Here is a 21778-nt window from a genome sequence, read left to right on the forward strand (position 1 = left end):
TGCTGTACTGTAGGTATCTTGGGAATTTTGCATTAACGCTTGTGATGAGGCAATTTAAATACAGAGTAATAAATATAAACTCTTTTTTTAATGGATATATGGTGTTTTGGAAGGAATCCATTCACGTACATAAAACCAAGAGGACCCGGGACTTTTTCCTCCATATACCCCAAATGATTCAGTTGTATATTTACCGTGCTGACGTCAGCGAGGCAACATGCTGACATTAGACTGCCCTTGCTTGTAGGTTAGAGGGAGGGGGTTGGAGGGTGAGACGACCAACATTAACTGATATAAAGTTTGACTGACATATAATTTCCTTCCCCAGTACACCTTGGACAGCCTTATGTTTGATGGGTTTATAAGATAGGGGGACTCTGCATTTTTCCTCGACTGAGAAGTGGGAGAAGGAGCAAGAAAGGGAGAGGGGATAAAGATAGGAGGCAGAGAGAGAGAGAGAGAGAGAGAGAGAGAGGGAGAGAGAGAGAGAGAGAGAGAGAGGCAGAATGACAGGGAGTGAAGTGAGCTAGATGGAAGGGGAGCTCGAGGAACTTTCAAAGAGGAAACTCATATAGTCGTGTTCTGCTTGGCAGAGTCGTCTGAAGAGCAGTGGCTTTGAAGAGTGTGCTGAGAGGAGGTGGTGTATGTGTCCCTCTTATCTTGCCATATGACGGCTGTTAGTGAGGTCTCGACGGGTGCCGGTGTCGCCCATTAATGAAGTGTGTGTATGTGTGTGTGTGTGTGTGTGTGTGCGCTGATTGATGAAATGAACTCGGAGCGGATTTTTTAGGCTTCAAGCCAGATTTGGGAATATGATGTCATTCCCACAATCTAGGGTGACTCGCTGTATAAAAAGTTCATGATAGAGAAGCACATTTTTATAGTTTTAATATCTCTGGTTTGCGTTACCTATACTTTTGGCTTTGTAATAGGCTACTGTATGTATCACTGAGTTACCATCTTTATGCAAAAATACTAGCTGACAGCAGAAGTCCACAATGTTGGCACTTGACCGCCATAAAAACCAGAATATAAACTACTCACCAAGATCAGATGCGGCTCAAATGACTTTGTAGCATTCTGATTTTTACTTCCCATTAATTTGAATGAGGCCACGAAAATAGCCTGAAAACTTTTAACACGTTTTCAACTGACTGTGGGTCCAACGTTTTAGAACAGAATTTTGCCGAACAGCATTTTTATTGATAGAAGGGAACATAGCGGAGGGATACCATTTAGGAGAGATACTTCCTGTTTGGGAGACCGGATCTACTTTTATTTTTAAATACTAATTTTAGTGTAAACCAAGAATATAAATGCAAAACGACGATGGGATCTGTGGTTGAATCCGTTCACAAACGTGTTAAATGTAAGTTTTCAGGCTATTTTCGTGGCCTCATCCAAATTAATGGGAAGTAAAAATCTGAACGCTACAAACTCGTCCCAGCTGCATCCGATCTTGGGGAGTAGATTATATTCTGGTTTTCATGGCGGTCAAGTGCCGAATAACGCCCATGTTAAAACTAATATTGCTTTCATTTCTCCTCACTCTCCTAATTTTAAGCATATTATCTCCAACCTCATTTCATCAGAGCCCATATTCACAAAGCTAAAATAGCTGAAGAGTTAAACCCCTCCCCAGATCAGCATGTATATTCTTACTTTATGAAATAGCCTTGAAAGCACTTTTCTTCTATTTTATCGTGACACAAACTTATACTCTTTTTCTTAGACAGTATATATGCAGAGAGAGAGCATGGCAGACAGAGGGGGAAATTATAGAATCGAATGAGCTGGTCCCTTATAAATATAAAGTGCACTAGGCCTTTTAAAAGTACCCAACGCAAATGTGTTTAGCCACTAATTAATTACAATAATTGTTTCCTGTGAGAGAGCAAATGAGGGAGATATGGTGTGTGTGTGTGTGTGTGTATGTGGTGTATTTAGTTTCCAGCTTCCATATAGATGCAACGCTAAGCTATCTTTAGCCTTGCACCAGTGAGTCAGGAATAAAGAGTGAGGGAGGAGAGGAGGATGGGAGAGAATGAGTGGCTGCAGGGGGAGTGTAAACACAAACAAAACGCACACCAGCAACGAACATCCAGGCGTGAAGAGCCTCACAATAGACCGTGTCTCCTAACAAGAATATTGACAGCCTCACAGATTGAAGCAAAGAAAAAAAATGAACATCCAGGCCGACATTTCAAAAGCAAAGTTTCGGGTTCTAAATGGAGGAGTGTGAGAGGTTTTGGAGGATTAATCATGTTAACGGCATGAATCCATTTGGAAATCTGACTGTGGAAGAGAGCAGATTTACGGAGCAAAGCTCTTCCTCGTCTGACTCCGTTCCATGTGCTAAATCTGAAGTAGCATTTTTTCTCCCCCGTGTGCCCACAGACTACCATTTCCAGCATTTCCTGGTTCCTGTTTCTCTGTTAATTGTTCAGGGAAGCAAGCATAGCCAGCTCTGAATAATGGCAATGGGTTGGCAAACTAAAATTCTATGTCAGCAATATATATATAGATGCCACATTTGCAAGGTGCAGTGTGTACTTGTGGGTTGAAAGATTATATTTAACTGACAATCCTGCCAGACCAGACAGAGGCTAAACCGTAAGCTATGGCAAAATCTCTGGATCTAATATTATTCGCCTCCAAAACTATAAAACCGGCTTATATCAACTAAATTTCTCGGGAAAAGCGGAGCAATGACTGATGACTGACAAGATATTTGGTCAATGTGATATATTATCACACATAGGTCACTAAACCAACCAGCTTGGAGGGAATATTGGTCTTGAATGCTCCCATGATGTTTTTTAAATATGGATTTCTGATAATCTTTGCTTGATCTTTGCTCTCCATTATAATGATAAAAACTACAACAAAGACCGTAGAAGAAAATGTGGACTCACTTAGGCTAAGGTATGACACATGGAGGGTTTGGTCCTGGCAAATGCCATACCTTGCCATAACCTATTGACGCTCATGAGACCAGATAAACGTGCAAGTCAATCAACCATTGGGTGACTTTGGCAAAATAATAGCTCAATATGTTCTGAACATCGGAAAAATCACATTACATTGTAAATGCTGCATCTAATTTTGTGGAATTTTAGCTACCTTGCGAGAAAAATTGACAAGTTCAATGCTTAACACTAGGAGAATAGAAACCTTCATTACCTATGGTCCCAGGTGGACAGGGCATCTTGGCCATCAGGCCCTGCTTGGTCTTGGGCCAGGAGATGTCCGACATCACTAGGGGGTTGCAGTACTCCACCCTGATGTTGGGGAGCTTGGAGGAGGGTGGCGACCTGCTGTTGTCCTCCGGGACCAAACCCTCCACCAGCGTGTGGGCCGGGGCCGCCGTCGTTGAGGTGGCCCGCGGCCGCTGGGCAATTGCAGTCGTTGCGGCGACCGCCCTGGTCGTGGTAGTGGTAGTGCTGGCTGTCGTGGTCGTCATGGTAACAGTGGTAGGTCGAGTGGTGATTCTTGTCGTCGTCGTCGTGTCCATGAATACCATTACGGAGGAGGAAGACTCTGGTGAAGAAGAAAAGAGGGGAAAGAGAAAACAGAGTGAACGAATGGATTGTGAAAATATAAAGCTCAGCTTTTTTTTTGCTTTTTTTTAAGTTAAGCAAGGAATAACTATGGCAACAAGAATGGAAGGAGAATAGAGAGTTGTAGAAAAAAAGAAGATTCAAAGTAAATGTCTCTTTTTATTCAGTCACAGTTCATTTGTGTTTGAGAGGGAAATTTATTTTGGTGCAGCTGAGGAAAAGAAAGAGAATACACAGGGGGGTTCTCTTTTTCCCTCCATCCCCCGTGTCAGTTTAAGAGAAGACAGTTCAAAGCGGATCAATTGAGGCTGGCAGGTGTGACTTGGATGGGCATGCATGGTGTCTAGCTTGGGACCCCCGCTGGCTAAGCTAATACATACAATACACACACACACACACACACATCCAGCTGTGCAGTCTAAATGTAGCTGTTGACGAGGGCACCTCTGTGCAAGTCAATATCTGAGCATGTAGCTGTATGCTATTTCTGGGTCAGCTGGGATAAACTGGGATAGCTATTTCCTGGATGTGGGTACTCCCTGTGGTTACACTCCAGGAGGCTCTTGCTACTGGCGCTGTTTACCTGAGCTGTTAGGGACGAGGGCTATCATCACACCCACACGCGCAGGCAGGCCGACACACACACACACACACCAACACGTACCCACACGCTCACTCAATAATCCTTCCCTTCCCACTCAAATGCACATCACTAACACACACACCTCCGTGACACCCCCTCATCAATCACCCTATCTACCCCTCCTTTCTGTCCCCTTTAAATCCCTTCCCCTGTGCCCGTGATTGGAAAATAGGGGCCCCAAATTAATTTAGCGACAGGCTTTTTATGAATGTGCAGACTTGGCGAAGCCACAGAGGGGCAGAGGACACAGAGAGAGGTCATACTTCATAACACATCAGCAAACAGTGGGAAGTGGAAGGGCTTTATCAATGAAAAAGTGTTCCATTAAGACGGGGATACCTCCATTGAGGAATTATGCTCTTATTCTCATCGATGCATTTGCTATTGTTTGTTTTGCATGATGGCAAGGCTCTTCAGTATGCTATATTGACATTTCTATATGTCACACTCTTATGTGCATTGGAAGAAGGGGCTTGCTGGAGACCCTTAAAATAGGTTCCCATGAGAGCGCACTTCTTACAAAGGCACAATCTAGGCCATCGCCAAAATGCAATTTTGAGTAGGCGTTGTTTCCGGCTAATGCAGAGATACAATCAAAATGACAGAAATGACAAATGGTCCCAATCTTTGTATGAAAGCAGAACAAAACAAAATTTAATGAGGGTCGATTTTAGGGTGGCAGGTGTAATGGACGTCACACATCAGCAGAGCCTAGATAACCAACATCAGTGGTGAATTCCAGTTCTGTGAGATCCAATTCATAATAGGACAGTTTCTCAGTATAGTAAATTTGAAAGTGGCTAAATGAGACAGAATAAATTAGTGCCACTGTTATAGAATCACAGAGACCCCCGCAGGCCATAATGACACAAACCATACCACTATCAGCAGCCAGTGCATTCAGCATTCAACAGCATTCAACAACAAACAAAGTTGATTAAATAGGTTGTTGCCACAGCAAGAGCTCCAGGCTGATTAAGTATTTGTTTTCTCTCGCTAACAAAAAGAGTTTGTTGTGTTTTTAAGATCCGCAGGTATCTTGGATACTCCTGTGGAGGCACTCCATCAATAAAGTGGGACCTTACCAAGCATTTCATTGAATTACAATAGGAACTAAAGGCACACCAGAGCCTTTTTATTCTCAACCAACCGGTAATGCAGTTTTTATAACTCCCAATTATCTTTCGCAAAGACAAAGAAGCATATCAAAAAAATATATAGCAATAAACACGTAGTGGTGAATACAAAACACATGGAGTGGACACTGTTCCAAAGCGCACATGTGCTGTATGCAAACAAATGCAGAAGCTAGCACAAGTGCACACTCACTCACACTCACACACACACACACACACACTCACATGCACACAAACCCTCATCAGCTAACGTAAACTGGCACCACCACCACCCATCTACAGGCCTATGAAAACCACATGAATGCTCAAATAGGTATTTAACATTTCCACCAGCTGCCAAGACATCACCATTAACATTCTATAACCACTGTTAGACATTAACATCAATCTGCGCCACCGCCACACAATGGATCCTTTGGCGGCCGTGGTCACGTGGAATTAAGACGGGAGGGAGAAATATCCTCAAGGACATCCGTCTTTTTATTTACTTATTCATGAAAGAACTTATTTATGCATCAATTTTTAAGGAGAAGTGATGATAACCTCTAGTATCTCACACAAACACTCGGTGAGGGAAAGCGGCATCAATTTCGCCGTAATTGAAATCAGCCAATGGGGCTTCAGCTGCATAAGGTAGAAGTGACCATTAGAATAGGATCATCATGGAAATCTGATGATGGAAATGTGCTTCTCCTATTGAGGTCAGTAAAGGTGCACAGTGCACAGGCCCAGATAAGCCATTGGTTAGCAAGGTGTGCAGACTGGCCAATTAGGATAAGGGAATTATTGTACTGGTCAGGATCGCTGATATAGGAGCTATTTCGACTATAACAGGTCCTTGCCAAGGGCTCATATTGCTTTAGCCACCCAAAATGCAGGCTAATGCAACTCAAACTCATGACGACTTGTGAAAACTCACCTGACTGTGAAGGAAATGGCAAACAATAAAACAAAAAGCAGTTTGTACATTAAAAGCAAAACATCTGAGGACAAATCTGTTACCTTATCTGTTACACAGATCAGTCTTTAGCCGGATAAGTTTAGTGCCGATGAATCTGCGAAAAGGTAAAATATCTGCCTACCATTGGCTCTGAACTTCAAAGACCATGGGATAAATTTAGCCCACTAATTCACTAATAATAAAAAAGTTATCATACCACCTTATTTAATGCTGTGGGTAATATGAAGGTGCAGGGAAATGCGGCTGGGGGAAATTGCCATCACAGCATGAAGTCAATTCAAATTCACTGGGTACCATGTCTAGAATGTAATACTATACTTACAAATTATCCAGTTGAGTCTACTATTAAATTCTTTTTTAGAATGCTTTGTCTACACACAGCATGCTATATACCCTTGCAAAGAGGCACACAGGAGACAAAGAGCAGGAGTGGAAAAGAAGAAAGTGTCCTTGAGCAAACTTATATATTTTTTTTTGCAAGAGACACCCACAAAAGAAAAAAGAAAAAAATGAAATCAGTAGCGGACAGCAGCCACAGTCTGCAGACACTATTGCCTTGGAGACGACACAAGGACATTTTGTTTTGCTTCGCCAGCTTCCTCATTCTATCCAAAAGGACAGAAAAACACCCACCTGAATTCAAGAGCACCAACGAGGTGAGCGGGACTTTGGTATGCTCGGAGGGACTCGTGTGTGACCTTACAGGAACATTTCGGCTGTGAGTTTTGTTATGGCAAAGGTGGGGGAAAAAAAACAAGACCACAAAAGGGCTTCGGCAATATGACTGCAAATGATAATGGTGAACTATTCCCTTTTTCTTGTTGGCTTTGTATTTCCTGTTTCAATGTTCACAAAGTGAGTTTAACCTCTGAACAGTACAAGTTCCATCTGAGATAAATTTAAATATATTCTGAACTACTGCGTCCTGAGAAAAATGGCAATATCCACTGTCACCTGAGATGTGCTCAGATAGTTGCATAATGATATAAGACATGGTTTGAGAATAATTCAATAAAGGTCTCAATCCTCAAAGTAATTCATCTATATTTAAGAATCACGTCATTCTCAAAGGCATTGAAACATTGATTAAAAATTAGCAATGCTAATAGCCAGCTTTGAGGCCTTAAGATATTCACGATTCCTAAGCCAAAGGACAATATGTGCCTAGAAATAGGAAAGAAGGTTACTAAATCAGCATCCGACCTTTTCCTTCATGAGAGACAAGAGCAAACTTCACTCTGCACTCCACATTCCTCTCTCATCGAAGCACCAGCTCCACTCATCATTTACACTCTGCTTCAATTGCATAAAATCCCCCTCACAAAACGCACGGAGCCTGTTTCCACCACACACAGAGCTTTGTGCTTCATTTCAAAGCATTCATTTCTAACTAATTAGCCTCTCTCTCTCTGTATCCCAGGGCTCGTGGCTTCCACAATTAGATAAGCCCCCTCTACTTCGCTCCAGGAAAGAACCTATGCTATTTTGAAATGAATCCGGTTTATATGACTTGCCATTTCCGCACCAAGAGTGGTCTCGTCGGCTCTCGAAAAGTTCTGCAGACTCGAGATCAAAAGAGGTGGAAAGGGCTTTCGGGGGTAAAAATGAGAAAGCATCTGAATGGAAAGTGTCTCTACCAGTCTTGTGTTGAACCCAATTACCTCCTAATTTTAGCATTTGAACCTTTATGCGTGGTTACATCTTCTGTGGGCACTTCCACAGACTGTAGAAAATAATGGACAAAGCGACTGTGACGTTACCCACTCACTTTCTACTCTACTTTCTACTTGAAGCCTGGGAAATGGGATTTATCGGCATTGACATGTTGTATTTTTGGATTATCAAATCCAAGAATTCCAAGTTGATACTTGTGTCCTGGGATTGTTCTTCACAAATTGGGAGAACAAACCTCTCAAGAACACGAGAACAGAGAATGCATGTTTACAGTTTGAGATGGGCTGTGTTAATCAAGACACAGAAAAATAAATTGTCCCAGTTGTTCCAGCCAGCTCTGTACTACAGACTATAGGCTGTTTGGATGTGATGGGTCGTTGTCACAATGAATCTTGGTTCCCATTCACTCTCGTCCGTCACGTCACCAACCGATGCATCATCGCTTGGCAAGTAAACTTCCTAGATCTTTATCCATCCTCCGTCCTTGTCATTATTTTGTTTTGGAACCGTACTTCAGCCCTTAGATATTATGTCAAATGCGGAGGACACAAACAGGAACACATATTGAGAGAAACCTATATATATATATAAAGGGAGACATTACAAAAAATATGTAGCTATTGCGACTATAAATTCTTGTTAAAAACATATATTGGCTTTATATTTCGACATAGAAAATGGGCCTTGGTCCCACTGTCTTAAACTGAGGTGGGCGGAGCTTCAAGTTGTTCTGCAGCTAGCCAGTAGAGAGCAATAGAGGAACCGTCTCTCCAAGGACTTCCATTTTTGTTTCAAAAGCCAAGGCCAGTTTTGGCCCCTTGGGGACTTCTTCACTTCCACTGGAATCAATCAAAAAAGACAGAAGGCTTCCAGCACAGTAAAGCTTACTTGGGACACTAAACCTCAAATTCACCATGGTTACAAAATATACATTGAAGTGATGTATTGAATCATTCAAATTCAATTCTTCAATTATGTGCAACCAATCAACAGCGGTGATCAATTACACTATAGACACCTAATGTCCCAATATTAGCGTGAGGTTATGGTGCTTGCAGGTTTTAGATTAGGATGGATGATTTATAATTTCCATATCGTAAATAGCAATTTATTAATATTAATTATCATTAAGTTTTACTAGACCTTTCCTCTTGGGTAGAATTATTGTACGCCATGTTTTGAATCAAATGCGCTCCTCTACAGCTACAAGTTTTATCTATGATGAGAAATATTTACATCCATATCCAGGAAGAAGTAAACCCAGCCCCTTCTAAGCCATTCTCCAAATCAATGCCTGCTTTATTACGGCATGACTCACTCAGCTCCACACAGCCTGCGCAAGTCCCTCATGGTTTTGCCATTCGATCCCCCCAAAATGCTACACATGCCCTGTGCTGAGGGGAGGTGGTGAGTGGTGGGTTGGGGTGGGGTGGGGGGTATGAAATGATGATAAAACTCCTGTCATTTAATGGAGCCTTTTGTGGCAGACCCACAAATCTGTCAGAGAGAGCAACGGGATGTGGGATGTGTGTGTGTGTGTGTGTGTGTGGGAGGGGAAGGGGGGGGGGGGGGGGGTATGTGCGGTAAATTATGCAGCCAGACATCCGGTAATGCTTCGATATCATCTGACATGATGAGAACCGTAATGGATGGGAGCTATGCATTGTTTGGCAATTAATTCCTCATTCCCCGGCTCTCTCCCTGAGAGTAGCGAGGGCAGCTATGGAGGTCACACGTCGCTGGGAGAAGCATATGCACCGGGCTGATATATATGCTCACGTGGACACAGGCCCAGAGAGGCACTTACTGTGTTGAGTTAAATGACAACGCAGACGTGAGCAAAGCCTGTAGTGGCATGCACATGCAGTACAGTGAGGCGGCGAATTCACTCCACAGACGCACAAATGCAAATGGGGCTTTCGCACGCAAAGGCACAAAAACACGTATAAGCAAGTGCCCTTTTTCTGCCTAATGTGCACGCTTACAAGTGTGCACAAACAATACTCTCTTTCAAAGTCATACATTCAATTTATGCAAATCCGTGATCAATCTATTGAACTACATATCTGCAGTAGTACACTTTATAAAGAAATCATATTCAGCAAGATCCTGTCAAATCTGGAATGAGGAGTGTTAGGATCACAGTTTTTACTCTCAGTGCCGAAGCCCAAGTCTCCCAGGTTTCTGTCGAGTCCAACCGCCATCGAACAAACAGAAAGGGAAGGGGAAGGGGAAGGGAGGGAAGAAGAGAGGGGGGAGATTTCGGAGTCACAAAAAGGAAAGGCAGACTCTTCCAGGGTCTTGCCAACGGGGAAAAGCCTCGGGTAAGGATTTTCAAAACACTGTCAACCGACAGTAGAACGGGCCAACTGGATAATGCAAAGCTCTGCGCAAGAACTCAGACACTGGTGATAAAGAGAGAGGGAGAGAGTAAAAGACACTTCAGAGGCCTCCAATCAGATTTACTCGGCTGATTGGCCAAAATAAATGGCTTTGGGGTGGGGTGCCACCCAGCCTGTTAAATTTCACGTGACAGTTTTTTGGTTCAACACACCGACCTGACAGAAGGCAGGAGGAAAACATGCAGTGCATTTGCTCGTTATACACATGCAGGGACAAATATTCCTATGTATAACATCCCCTTCCCTCCACCCAAAAATTCCACATTAGACAGTATCTGATTTTCACTCTATGCATGTTTTTCACTCTCTCTTTTCCCATCTCTCTGCGTGTCAGGAGAGATGGATAGAGTGTTGGCCTTAATTGAGAGATTGCCTGCCACCCCTCTCACTACACAGGTGATCTGTGTATGATTTCTGGATCAAGGTAGAGCCGCCAAGGCCCATGATGGATGGCCAGTCAGGAGGAGGGACGCCAGACAAAATCATGTGATGTATAATGGGGTATCGCACCGAGCGAATGGACATGCCACATTCTGAACCCCTTGAAACATGAGCTTGCCTGCCCAAATTGACAAAGGTTTCATTCAAATTCCATAACAAGAAAAAATGATCACTCCGTGGTAACTGTAAGATTTGCTATACGATGCCGTAAGAAGTGCAGCAAAACACAACGGGCACTAACTGGGGAGTAATGCAATATATCACCAATTACTGATACACGATGGAGTATGCCTCTGAGCATACAAACAAGCTCCAAGGCACCAACAAAGCACTCCCTGTTTCCATGCAAAAAATCTAAAGCTGCATTACTAACAGAGTCCCATTGTGTTTCAACATTAAAGGTTCTGCAATAAGTGTGTGTGTGTGTGTGTGTGTGCGTGCATGTGTTGGAAAAATAATTCACAATTGTAATCCTAAACCCCGAGACCCAGTCTTGTCATCGCACTTGCCCTGGAAATAATAACCCTGTGCAAGGGATGCACTAGGCATGTAATAAGTATGTAGACTACAAATAAGCATGTGGCCTACATTCCCCAACACCTAAATCGAAGGTTTCATGCAGCATGCAAAATACTGTTTTTCTGCTACAGTGGCATAGAGTTAGAATTACAAAGCAAGACATTCGGTCATGCTTTGTAATCAGAAAAAAAGGTTCTCTAATGACATGCGGCAACTGCAGGGTGAGACACTGTTGAGTTCAAATAATAACATGTCAAAGTATGCCAATCAAAAGCCAGACAGATACTGGAGAACTAGCGCAGAAGCAATGGAGTTCAAAGGACAGCGGTTTGTCAACGGTTCTTCAACAGCACATTGAGCCACTCTCGGATTATCCCAACCGACTCTGCCAGCCTGCATTTACCGCTTAGCCACTCTTAATCAATTTAGCGTGTCTCAGTTACTTCCAAAAGAGCCAAGATGGGCCAGAGTGCCCGAAACATGCCAGTTTTGCCATGAAGGTCGGGGCGGCTGTGCCTCAGGCTCCCTCCAGCCCAGCAGAGTTGGCGCCTTGCCCTGGCCAGATGGCAACATGTGGCAAGATAACAGGAACGGCAGACAGTGAGCGTATCAATGACACCAACTGTGCCATATCCTGCTCCCATTCTATGCGGATAGCATGAGCTGACAAAAGAATCACAGAAGTTCCTCCCCCCCAAGTGGCCCATTCAGAAATCAGAGGTTGTCTCAGTGTGCTAACGAAGCTGGAAGGTGAGCGAGGGGAATACCACACAGGGACGTATCAACTCACTAATCCACACTGATTGCTCTATATTATGAACAGAGTACTCAATACAAAAGGCTTTTACATATGTTTACTTGAACAATTAAAATCAGTGAGAATCTGAAAGTGCTTTATCATACAGGTAGATAGCAAACAGATCATGTTACAGTCAAGTACCTAGGAATTTATACTGAATAGAATAAAAAAAAATGTTTAGCCATAAAAGCCTGCTTCTCAGATAACATGAATAGGCAGCTAAAGAAGCGTGGATTCCTGTCTTCAGACAACATATTAGTGCTGCAGACAGCAGTGGCTGCTGTGCTCCGTAGGCCTGTGGAGTCACTGTGACCGCTGCTTCATGCTCACTGTGGCAGACACCACAGAGGCTAGTCTAGTACAGCTGAGGGCATGAGTGATTTTTCAGGTCAACCTTAAGGAAACAACTGTTACTGTAGGCATGATCTCAGGAGTTTTACCCACCTGTTCGAGAACAAGGGGCAAAATATTCATTAAGAATAGAGAGGACTATGTGGTCTATTGTGTGGGATTTCTGCAAACCCTATATTGGTGGTAAATGTATGGAATATTTGGTATTTGGGTGGAAAAAGTATGATTTACTGACATGACAGATGTTTCAAAAATGTAAGGAATTTTGACCTATTATTATATTACGTTAAAAATAATAATAGGAAAGCAATTTCCATCACATCCCTGTCTGCTATTGGCATGTACTAGTATTCCATGTGCTGCATGTAGCGCTCTTTGGCCATGGAGGAAAGGACCTTCACAATACACGGCATAAAAGCACAGCCCTTTTTTCCTACACTTAAAGTGTTTTTCCTCTCATTCATTTCTCGTTTCTCTTTATGCTTTTTCATCACTTTTTAAAGACCACAGAGCAATTCATTTCTCACTTGCCCTTCTGCACATTCTGCATTGAATTTGATCATAAAAAAAAAATACCAATGAGAGGAGAGCTTTTATTTCTGCCTGCTAATAGCAGTCTATGCAGAAAAGAAAAAATGTTGTAACCAATTTAGTGAATATAATTATCAATGGCAGTTGTCATGGAAGCACTCTTTGGCATGAATCATCTGTCCTTGAGAACAGCCTGTTTAGCTAAAACATTTCTCTATCTGTCGGAGTGACTGCAACAACACCGCAGGTTAACAGTCAACACTTTTCCCGAGCCTGAGGATCATTACGGGGACTATTCCAAATGCAGAAAAACAAGTTTCCTCGGTTCCCTTTCATGAATATCATACAGTAAACAGCATTCTCATTATTTTGGTCAGGGAAGAAAGCAACTCCCAGCTGCAATATACAAAAAGGGCAAAGGAATAATGAATTCACCTTAGGAAGATTTGCCGAAATAGATCAAAAACATTCAACATCATTCATAAATCAGACACCAACTGAAGCTCAATGGAGGCTCCGAGAACAGCAGTGGCTCCTCATGTCAGCGCTAGAAGATAGCTAATTGTCCAAACATTATGTTTTGGGCCATTCTGGATATCATTACCCTTTCCCTTAACCCCCTGCCTAATGCCCTGTAGCATGTGCTAGGCCCTGGACCGTGTGGTATTGCATGTGGCACCGGGCCCCAGCTGTGGGTCTGGGCATGGCTCTCCTGCTCCATTGCCCATATCCCATGCCCCATTGGTATGGCAGATCATGCATGTCCATGGGGGTGGAGGAAGGGGGTGGGGGCGGAGAAGAAGCACAGGTGGAACTGTGCTGAAATGATCAGACTGCGATGCTTTTCTGGCAGCGTTAACAGGCACCATGATCATGACACTGAAGGCCGCAGTGTACTTGCTGCTGAAACAAATTTCGGCAGATTCATACAAATGAAATGAAAAAGTTTGTGAAAAAAAACCAAAACGTGCATTTGCTTCAGACGCTTGCTGACCCGACTAGTCAAATTCTTCGGACACCAGCCCCTGCTAGCTGACCGTCCGCAATTGGTCTAAAACACATCCAAATCACGGTTGTGTTGCCTTGTGGAAAAGCATCTCCATTTCCTTTCCCAGTCCATTGCCTTTGTTTACATCTCTGCGCTAACATCCCGTGGTCAAAATGAATCGTTTGGAGGCGCGGCTTGCTGAGCTTGTTAGACGGTATCCGTACCAAACAGACTCTAAATCCCCATACAATAAGCCACCTTTGTCGCTCTTTCACCGCAGCCGTTGCAGTTGTTGTACTGTTGTTTTTGTCACCGCTATTTCCGGTTTCCATAGGTTATGGTTGCCTCTTTAATCTTCCATGTGCCCCCACTGGTGTAGAGTGTAAATGGACAAAAAAATACAACGTACACAAATTTGTATGCGGCGACGTGTTCTACAAAGTTTTAATTTCGGGCAAGTTCAACTTTGTATATATACTTTCATCTTGAATCTGGGCTCATAATGAGACAATGGTGTGGAAAACTCACTTTGAACATGGCTGCCTTTAATAGTGGCTCCAGAATAGCTCTGCATCCTCTATTTTCACATTTGGTACAGTATTTTACTGTCAGTTGATGGTTTATCATTCTGGAGTCCATTCAATCACTCTTTCATTCCTGATGCGTCTGTTTATCTGCCATTATATTTGTTCTTTGACTCTATCCATCCACTCAATTAAACATTTTACAATCTATATTCATGTGGTCTATCTTCCTCCCTCGCTCTTTGGAGGTCAGCCTATTCTGCACAACAGAAGCCAAAGACAGAACTCCCTCTCACTGTCTCACCGAGGGGGTCTAGTACTGAAAAATTGCATCTACGTACGTGTGTGTGTGTGTGTGTGTGTGTGTGTGTGTGTGTGTTTGAGGGTGTTCATGCTTGTGTATCAATGAAGGAAAGTGATCAAAGTTAGCACACCACCACAAGATAATGGTCTGAAACTTAGTATCCAAATGCATATAAAAGCTTTGCGTGATGGACAATCATTTACTACAGAAAGCACACAACACTATTTCCCTTACCTTCCATAACCACAATACATTATATTATGAGCAGCCGTGTGTCTTATCGACAAAACCACAACACTGTAAGCATGGTCAGTGGATGAATGAATATATTATGGGATGTTTCACTTCTGATTGAAGCGAGTTTCAGTGTTTAAGACAGGCTTGGGATAGGGTGGCCGACATCTAAGAAAAAGAAATTACATTGGCAAGCAGCAGGTGAGAACAGCGAGTTCCCGAGGAGAGAGGGGAGGTATGGACTTCAGAGTCAAATAACTTGTGACATTTCTGACTAGGGCTGTTGATGAGAGCGCAAAGAATTACCTTGGTGTGTCAAAACAGTTTCTTTTTTCCCGTTTCATGCTTCACAACAAGCACCGGTTTATAAAAAGAACAATGCAGTGAAGAAATTAGACTTTTCAAAAGAGTTTTGGCAAGTTTAACGTGAGCAGTCGCTTGCTCCTTTGCAAAGTCGACAGCTCCGGTAAGAAAGAGACTCATTTTGTGGCTACACTAAAAAATGTGAACGGCTTTTTCAGTGTTACACACCATAACATAGACTTGGTATTTTCACTGAATCTAGTTTTTATGGCTGACAACTGTACTGAAATATTGTTCTTCTGTGAGGATAGATAAAGCACATCATGTGGATGCTAACAATAACGTCTTTTTTGTGCTAATCATGTTTTTTTCCCACCCTCCTACAGTAAGGCTCTCAAACCGTACATATGACAACAATATGATAGCGTTAACATTTCCACAAAGCTGCCTTTGTGGTTGTTTACTTGCTTCACTTCCATTTGGGTAATTAATTAAGAATAAGGAGGTAACACATTGAGCATTGTTCCATATAGCCAATTATCACCAGCCCACACTGTCCTGATGTACTGAATTTCAACTTAATGAGAATTATATCGTTTTTTTCTTGATTGTTTCTTTCTATTTGACCAAAATATGTAAAAACAACAATAATAAATAAGCGTCTTTCCAAAATGGATAGGCAAAGATCCAAAATGAATGCTTGTTATCACATTTTCTATTTTCATCTCTGTAATTTTCAGCAAAATGTCACACCACCCTGATTTTCTTACACCTCAAAGTCTTATACTCTGCAGTCATTTCTATTTGAATGCCATTACAACCCCCCTTTGTACCAAAATGTAACATCCTGTTCAACATATACCGTAATCCAATAACATTCATGCACACCTCACCCACTGTGAAACACTGTGAATGACACTGATGCTGATGCTGGAAAAGACACTGAATGCTTAAGTATTAAATGAAGATGAATATTACATGAAAGAAAGAATAAAAACTGGTCTTACCTAGCCTATTGTCCAACGCCCCAAAGTCCAGTGAGTACTTAACCACGTGGTAATTGTTCCAAACGTACAGCAGGTTGTCCCTGGGATTGTAATCCACGGCGGCAATGTACTGGTAGGAGTTGGGGAAGGGGATGTCCAGGAACCCGTCTTTACTCAGCTCTGTGTTGTAGATGTAGTCGATCTTGTTCCCTGTCGCTTCGTTATCGTCGTCCTCGTACACCGACTTCACCACATACAGGATCCCGCAGATCATGAAGGCGTTGGACGCCGAGCGCTTGTCATACGCCGTGTCCCAGGTCCCTTCGACGCGCAGCGTGTAGGGATTGAGCTGGCTGATGACAATCCGCCCGTTGTTCTGCTCGGTGGCGTAAATCACCCAAAGGCCGTTTTCGTCGACGGCCAGGTCGATGTCCGACTTCCCACCCCAGCGGTATGGCGAGGTGTCGTGGTAGTTGGCGTTGGCGATGATGGCCTCGCCGCTCTTGATGCGAGTCCGCAAGTCAAACTTGACAATGTTGCGAGTGCGCTCCTTGTTGAAGAAGAGCGCCCCGTCGTAGACCACGAACCCGGTTCCATCGACGCGGTGTGGGAGTTTGTAGGTCGTCGTCGGCCTCCCGGCGATGAAGTCTTCTTTGGAGGAGTATTCGGTCAAAGTGTCTGTGCGGTAGGGCGTCCAGGGCATGTAGTAGATCTTATCGGAGGCTTGGAGAGGGTCTTTGCACCAGGCTCCGGACTGGTGGTCCGATTCAAAGAGGTGTTCGCTCTGGTACACCCCGCGCAGAAGCCCTGGGCACAGGAATACTGAGGAGCCAAAATGGGGGAAAGACAAAGCAGAAAGTTACTTTGGCATGTATGGTGAAGCCATAAATCACAGAGAGAACTGAACGCAACAAAGTAGAAGTTCAAATCTGAAGCTCGTTCTTCTCCACGGTGAAGAGCCAAGATGTTGAGTCACACCCTTCTCCTCCGGGATGGAAGGTCACATTCACATCAAATCCAGAACAGATTACTGATTATCTGCCAAAAAATGGAATCAGTAATGGAATCCATATGGTAACTTCAACAACTGTTGGATTATTCTGCCTCTACTGAATATGAAATGAAACAGAACACCACCAATTTACATACACAACCTTCAATTTCACAATTTCAAGATGTGTCTGTAATCTATTAACTTCAATTCAATTACATATTACAGCTTCCGTTTTTTTTTTGTAATAAGATTCCTCTAATTCAGTGACATGTTGCCCGTTAGTCTCTGACCCTGAAGGCAATTAGCTTACAATGTCGTTGAACAAATAGATTTACAGTATGTGGGGAAGGGTGAATAGATTAAGTGAGGGTTATCTCTTTTTTCTACTGTATGTTAAGTAGAAAGAAGTCAAGGGATGCTATTAAAATTTGCCACAGAGACTCCCTCACCCACACACTGTCCCACCCATGCACACACACACACACACACACACACACACACACACACACACACAGCCAGAGAGCTATTTTAATTTCTGTCCTCTTCAGTTTCTCTGTCTCATTGCAGAATGGCTACACACAACCTCACCAAACATAATTATAGCAGACCTCACACACTGATCAATGTAATGCAAAAAACAAGTTGTTTTATCCATCCAATCACATCCAAACACTCTGGTACCGGTTGTTAAGAAATATTATTAAATATAGATATTGTCACACAAACCCGATATTAAAAGATTTTGATAAATAGCTAGGCTGGATTTATTGGCTGACGCGGCGCCCTAGGAGAAAAAAAAACACAGTAATTACTCCACCGATATAATGATATGAGTTTCTTGTCCATTATTTCAGCCACATAAGACATTTTTAGTCTGCGGCATGATTTATAATACCCCACACTGTAAACTAATTATACCTGAGCTAGTTGGTACTCAAATCTGATAAAGGCCAAGGTGATGCAGCCGATGCAGGTCAATAGCGTGCGTTCCTTGCCAAAGGTGATTTCAATTTAGTATGAATTATGTTGGACTGAGGCCATCTCAAGTTTTCTGTCTTTCTAAATAGATTACAATTGAATTCAAAAGCAAGGAATTTCATGAATGGAATGAATATTTTTGGGTCCAAGAGGAAGCAATAAAATGGAAGCTTTGCCAACAAGGGAAGACATTGTCTACTGAACAGAAAAGTCTGTGCAAGTACAGTCTCTCTCTGTGTAATTCAGTTGTACGGCATGGCAGTGAAGATGCAAAGTACAATATCTAATAGCTGCAGTTAACACTGTTAATGTGAGATGATCATGCCACTGCCAAATTTATGGAAAAGATGTGACAATCCTTCATTAAAAGTGGCAAATTGTTTCATGGAAGGTGAAATGCTAAAAAGAGATAATGGCCGAGAGCTTTAGCACCGCTTGTACTGCGAGTCTGGTGGAAAGGAAACCATAAAGGATTAAGATAGCTTTCCTTGCTTCCACATGAGTTATAGTTTGGGCCAGAGTACATCACAAATAAAAAAAAAGAAAAAGTGTGTGAAGGCTCCTTTCATTCTGACGGGGCAGGAGCCTGACACCACTGACAGGTTCTAGCTGCAGATCCGTGGAGAGGTAAAAGCTGTGTGCTCAGAGAAAGAGGAGAAAGAGACAGAGAAAGCAGGGGCCTTCTTTCCCCTGTAATCTCTTAAGATTAAACATGTTGTCTACCTGCAGGTGAAAAATGTGGCGAGATGCGTCCTGTCGACACCGCGCCTTGGTACGCATCTCAGCGGTTGCACTGCTAAACGCTAAGAGGGTTCAGTCTATGGTTTAAAAAGACAAGCTGTACTAAGGTACAAGGCCAGAGTAGGGAAGCTTTTTACTGACAGCACACTGGGCTCCGAGGACAGTGTAAAATATGCTTTTCAAGGATGCACAAAGATGGAAGAGTGAATGGAGGTTATTTGAGAAGGGATACAAAAGCAATCACGGCTTTCATGGGGAATTGAACAAAAAACTGTTAGCAAAACAGTGTAAACATCATATAAAACGCCTTCATTGCTCATTCATTTTCCCACAGATTTTAGCGATATCTCATGACACTCGGAATTTGTCGCATAATTATTAAAGCTGAATTCTTGACTGCTTTTTCAACAATTCCATTTCCAGCTTTGTCTTCAATTCAACTTGAAGGTTCTGGGGCCACAGGTGAAGCCCTGGCATCTCCTCCGCAGCCTCATGCGGAGCCGATAAGCTATGAATATGAGCGTCTATGATCTGTCTCCAATATTGACTAGCTAGTCCCCGAAGGTTATAGCCATCATCATGTTAGAGCTATAATCAAAAATGCTGACAGCTTATTGGACAAGCTATTGATTGCCCCATACCCCTCTCCTTTAATATTATGCAGCTGATAAAGCAGCGGCAGAATAATTTTCAGTTATTACAGGAAATAAAAACATTCCCGGGTTATATGAGTTCAGCGGAGAGCGGGTCCATAATGACCTTATGGACAAGATTTCTACGTGGCAATGCCAAAATTTGTCGTGTTGAAAAGCTGAACTTGTCAATCTGTGACATTGTTGATGAGCAATGAATGTCGGCAGTTTAGACCGAATTGATCCTGTGCAATATTCAATATTTCCGATAATTCTGCATGTGCTACTAATAGACCAAAATAACACTGAATTATGAACAAAAGCAGTTTGATCGATAATTCCTCATTACATTTTTTTAACACGTTCTCCCTGATCAACTTCATTTTCCCCATGAAAGACATGTTTAATCACCTCAATGAAGCATAAAATGAACAAGTAGCTATAAAAAACAAAAAAAAAATGATGTCGGAAACCTATTACAGCAAACCCTTCACCAAAAACAGAAGCATAGACCCAAATGAAAACGCAGGTGAAAAAAAAAGTAGTTGGCATTTAGTTACCTTTTTGTTCCACTTCTATTTTTAGGCATGAAGGGGAGAGAAAGAAAGAGAAATAGAGAACAGATTAATGATGTGATAACAGGAAAGAGTTTTTTTTTTTAAATTTATTTATTTTCAGGTAAAACAGTCATCCGGCAGTACAAGAAGAACACAAGGTTAGTGGAATAGACACACGGAACATTCAATCATAAGTGTTTTGGAAGGAGAAAGAAAAAGGCACCGCTTCACACACGAGCCTGCAAGAGAAAGACAGATTACATCAGATGTTAAATTACGCAAAAATGTGTGTGAGAGAGATGTGCGTGACTTTTTCTACCGCCAACCCCCGATGCAGCCGTTAAAACAGCCGAACATATGGCCGCTCGCTGTATAGGTTTTGAATCTTAAGTACACCGGGCAAAATAAAGTGCTCCACATGCTTTACACTACACATTGTTCTAGTCTCAAACTAATAATTTGTAATTTATGACCTGAACAGACTGATGAGGCTAATGATTATTAGCATATGGCCACCTCAATTATCAGATGGCGTCAAGGGTGGAAGCCAAATCAAATTGTTCAGTGCAGCTGTCGTTATGCAGACATGTTTTAAGGCAATATCGGATCAAGTCCTAGACCCAAAAACAGCTACACACCACTACTACTACTGCTACATATTTATTAGCTAGAAAACTGTAATTTTGTGTATAAGCCTATTGATCGAGCATGAGTGAAATTCAACTGCAGGTGTATGTGAAATAGAACTGCTGTATCGATTCTACGCTTCCAACCATAACTAGGCCCGTCGAAAACTGCAAGGGGCTATTACATTTAACTCTCTGCACACTGTGTGTATTGTGATATACTACCAAGCGTGTGGACATGCTTGTATGCCTTTCATGGCATTTCGCTGGCCTCTCCCACCGGTGGGGGTTAGTGGCAGGACAGGCATCCACCCGGCGTGCTTCCTCCTGTCCCTTCCCTCCCCATAATCCTGGTTCTAATAAGAGAGGATTAACCTCTGTTACCAGGGCTTACAAGAGCCCTCTCCTCCAAATGGAGAGTGCAACAGAGTGAGGTATGGAGGTGAGTAGGGGGGGGGGAGGGGTAAAGGTTGAAAGATGGGAAGGTTATTAGAGGAGGAGAACAATATTAAAGCGAGGAGGTGGGCCGGTAGAAAAAGAGGGAGTGAGGTTGAGATATATGAGGGAAGGGAGAGAGCAAAAGAGGGGAGAGAATAAAGAACTTGAATGGATAGAACGGTCATTCCAGGATGGTCGGATTGAGCGGCGGCCATTTTTATGTGTATGAGAGGTTTTACAGCAAGGAGCTTCTCCGTCGCCTTGCTGCCATGGGTTGCTAACATGCTAATGTTAACTAGAAGTACAGTCTTTGATAATGCTACATTAGCCTCGTCGCTAACGTTAGCTTTCAGTTGAGTTTTGACAGTTTGCTAACAGACACATCTGCACAGTGTGACACACTTTACGGCCTTAATGCCCAGACTTGTGTTGTCACTATAGCAACTAACCCTTAAA

General features: G+C 42.7%; 1 protein-coding gene across 1 annotated transcript in view; it reads right to left on the reverse strand.

The window, feature by feature from the left end:
- LOC139914573 (adhesion G protein-coupled receptor L3) overlaps positions 1-21778 on the reverse strand; it is a 142500-nt gene that overhangs the window by 65859 nt on the left and 54863 nt on the right. The window contains exons 4-6 of the mRNA XM_078291708.1: positions 20262-20276; positions 16378-17178; positions 3184-3540 (exon numbers count right to left, since the gene is read on the reverse strand). Coding sequence (XP_078147834.1) covers positions 3184-3540; positions 16378-17178; positions 20262-20276 — 1173 coding nt within the window. The remainder of the gene's footprint in view (positions 1-3183; positions 3541-16377; positions 17179-20261; positions 20277-21778) is intronic.

The sequence above is a fragment of the Centroberyx gerrardi genome, chromosome 23 (genome assembly GCF_048128805.1).
Source record: "Centroberyx gerrardi isolate f3 chromosome 23, fCenGer3.hap1.cur.20231027, whole genome shotgun sequence".
NCBI classification, from domain to species: domain Eukaryota; kingdom Metazoa; phylum Chordata; class Actinopteri; order Beryciformes; family Berycidae; genus Centroberyx; species Centroberyx gerrardi.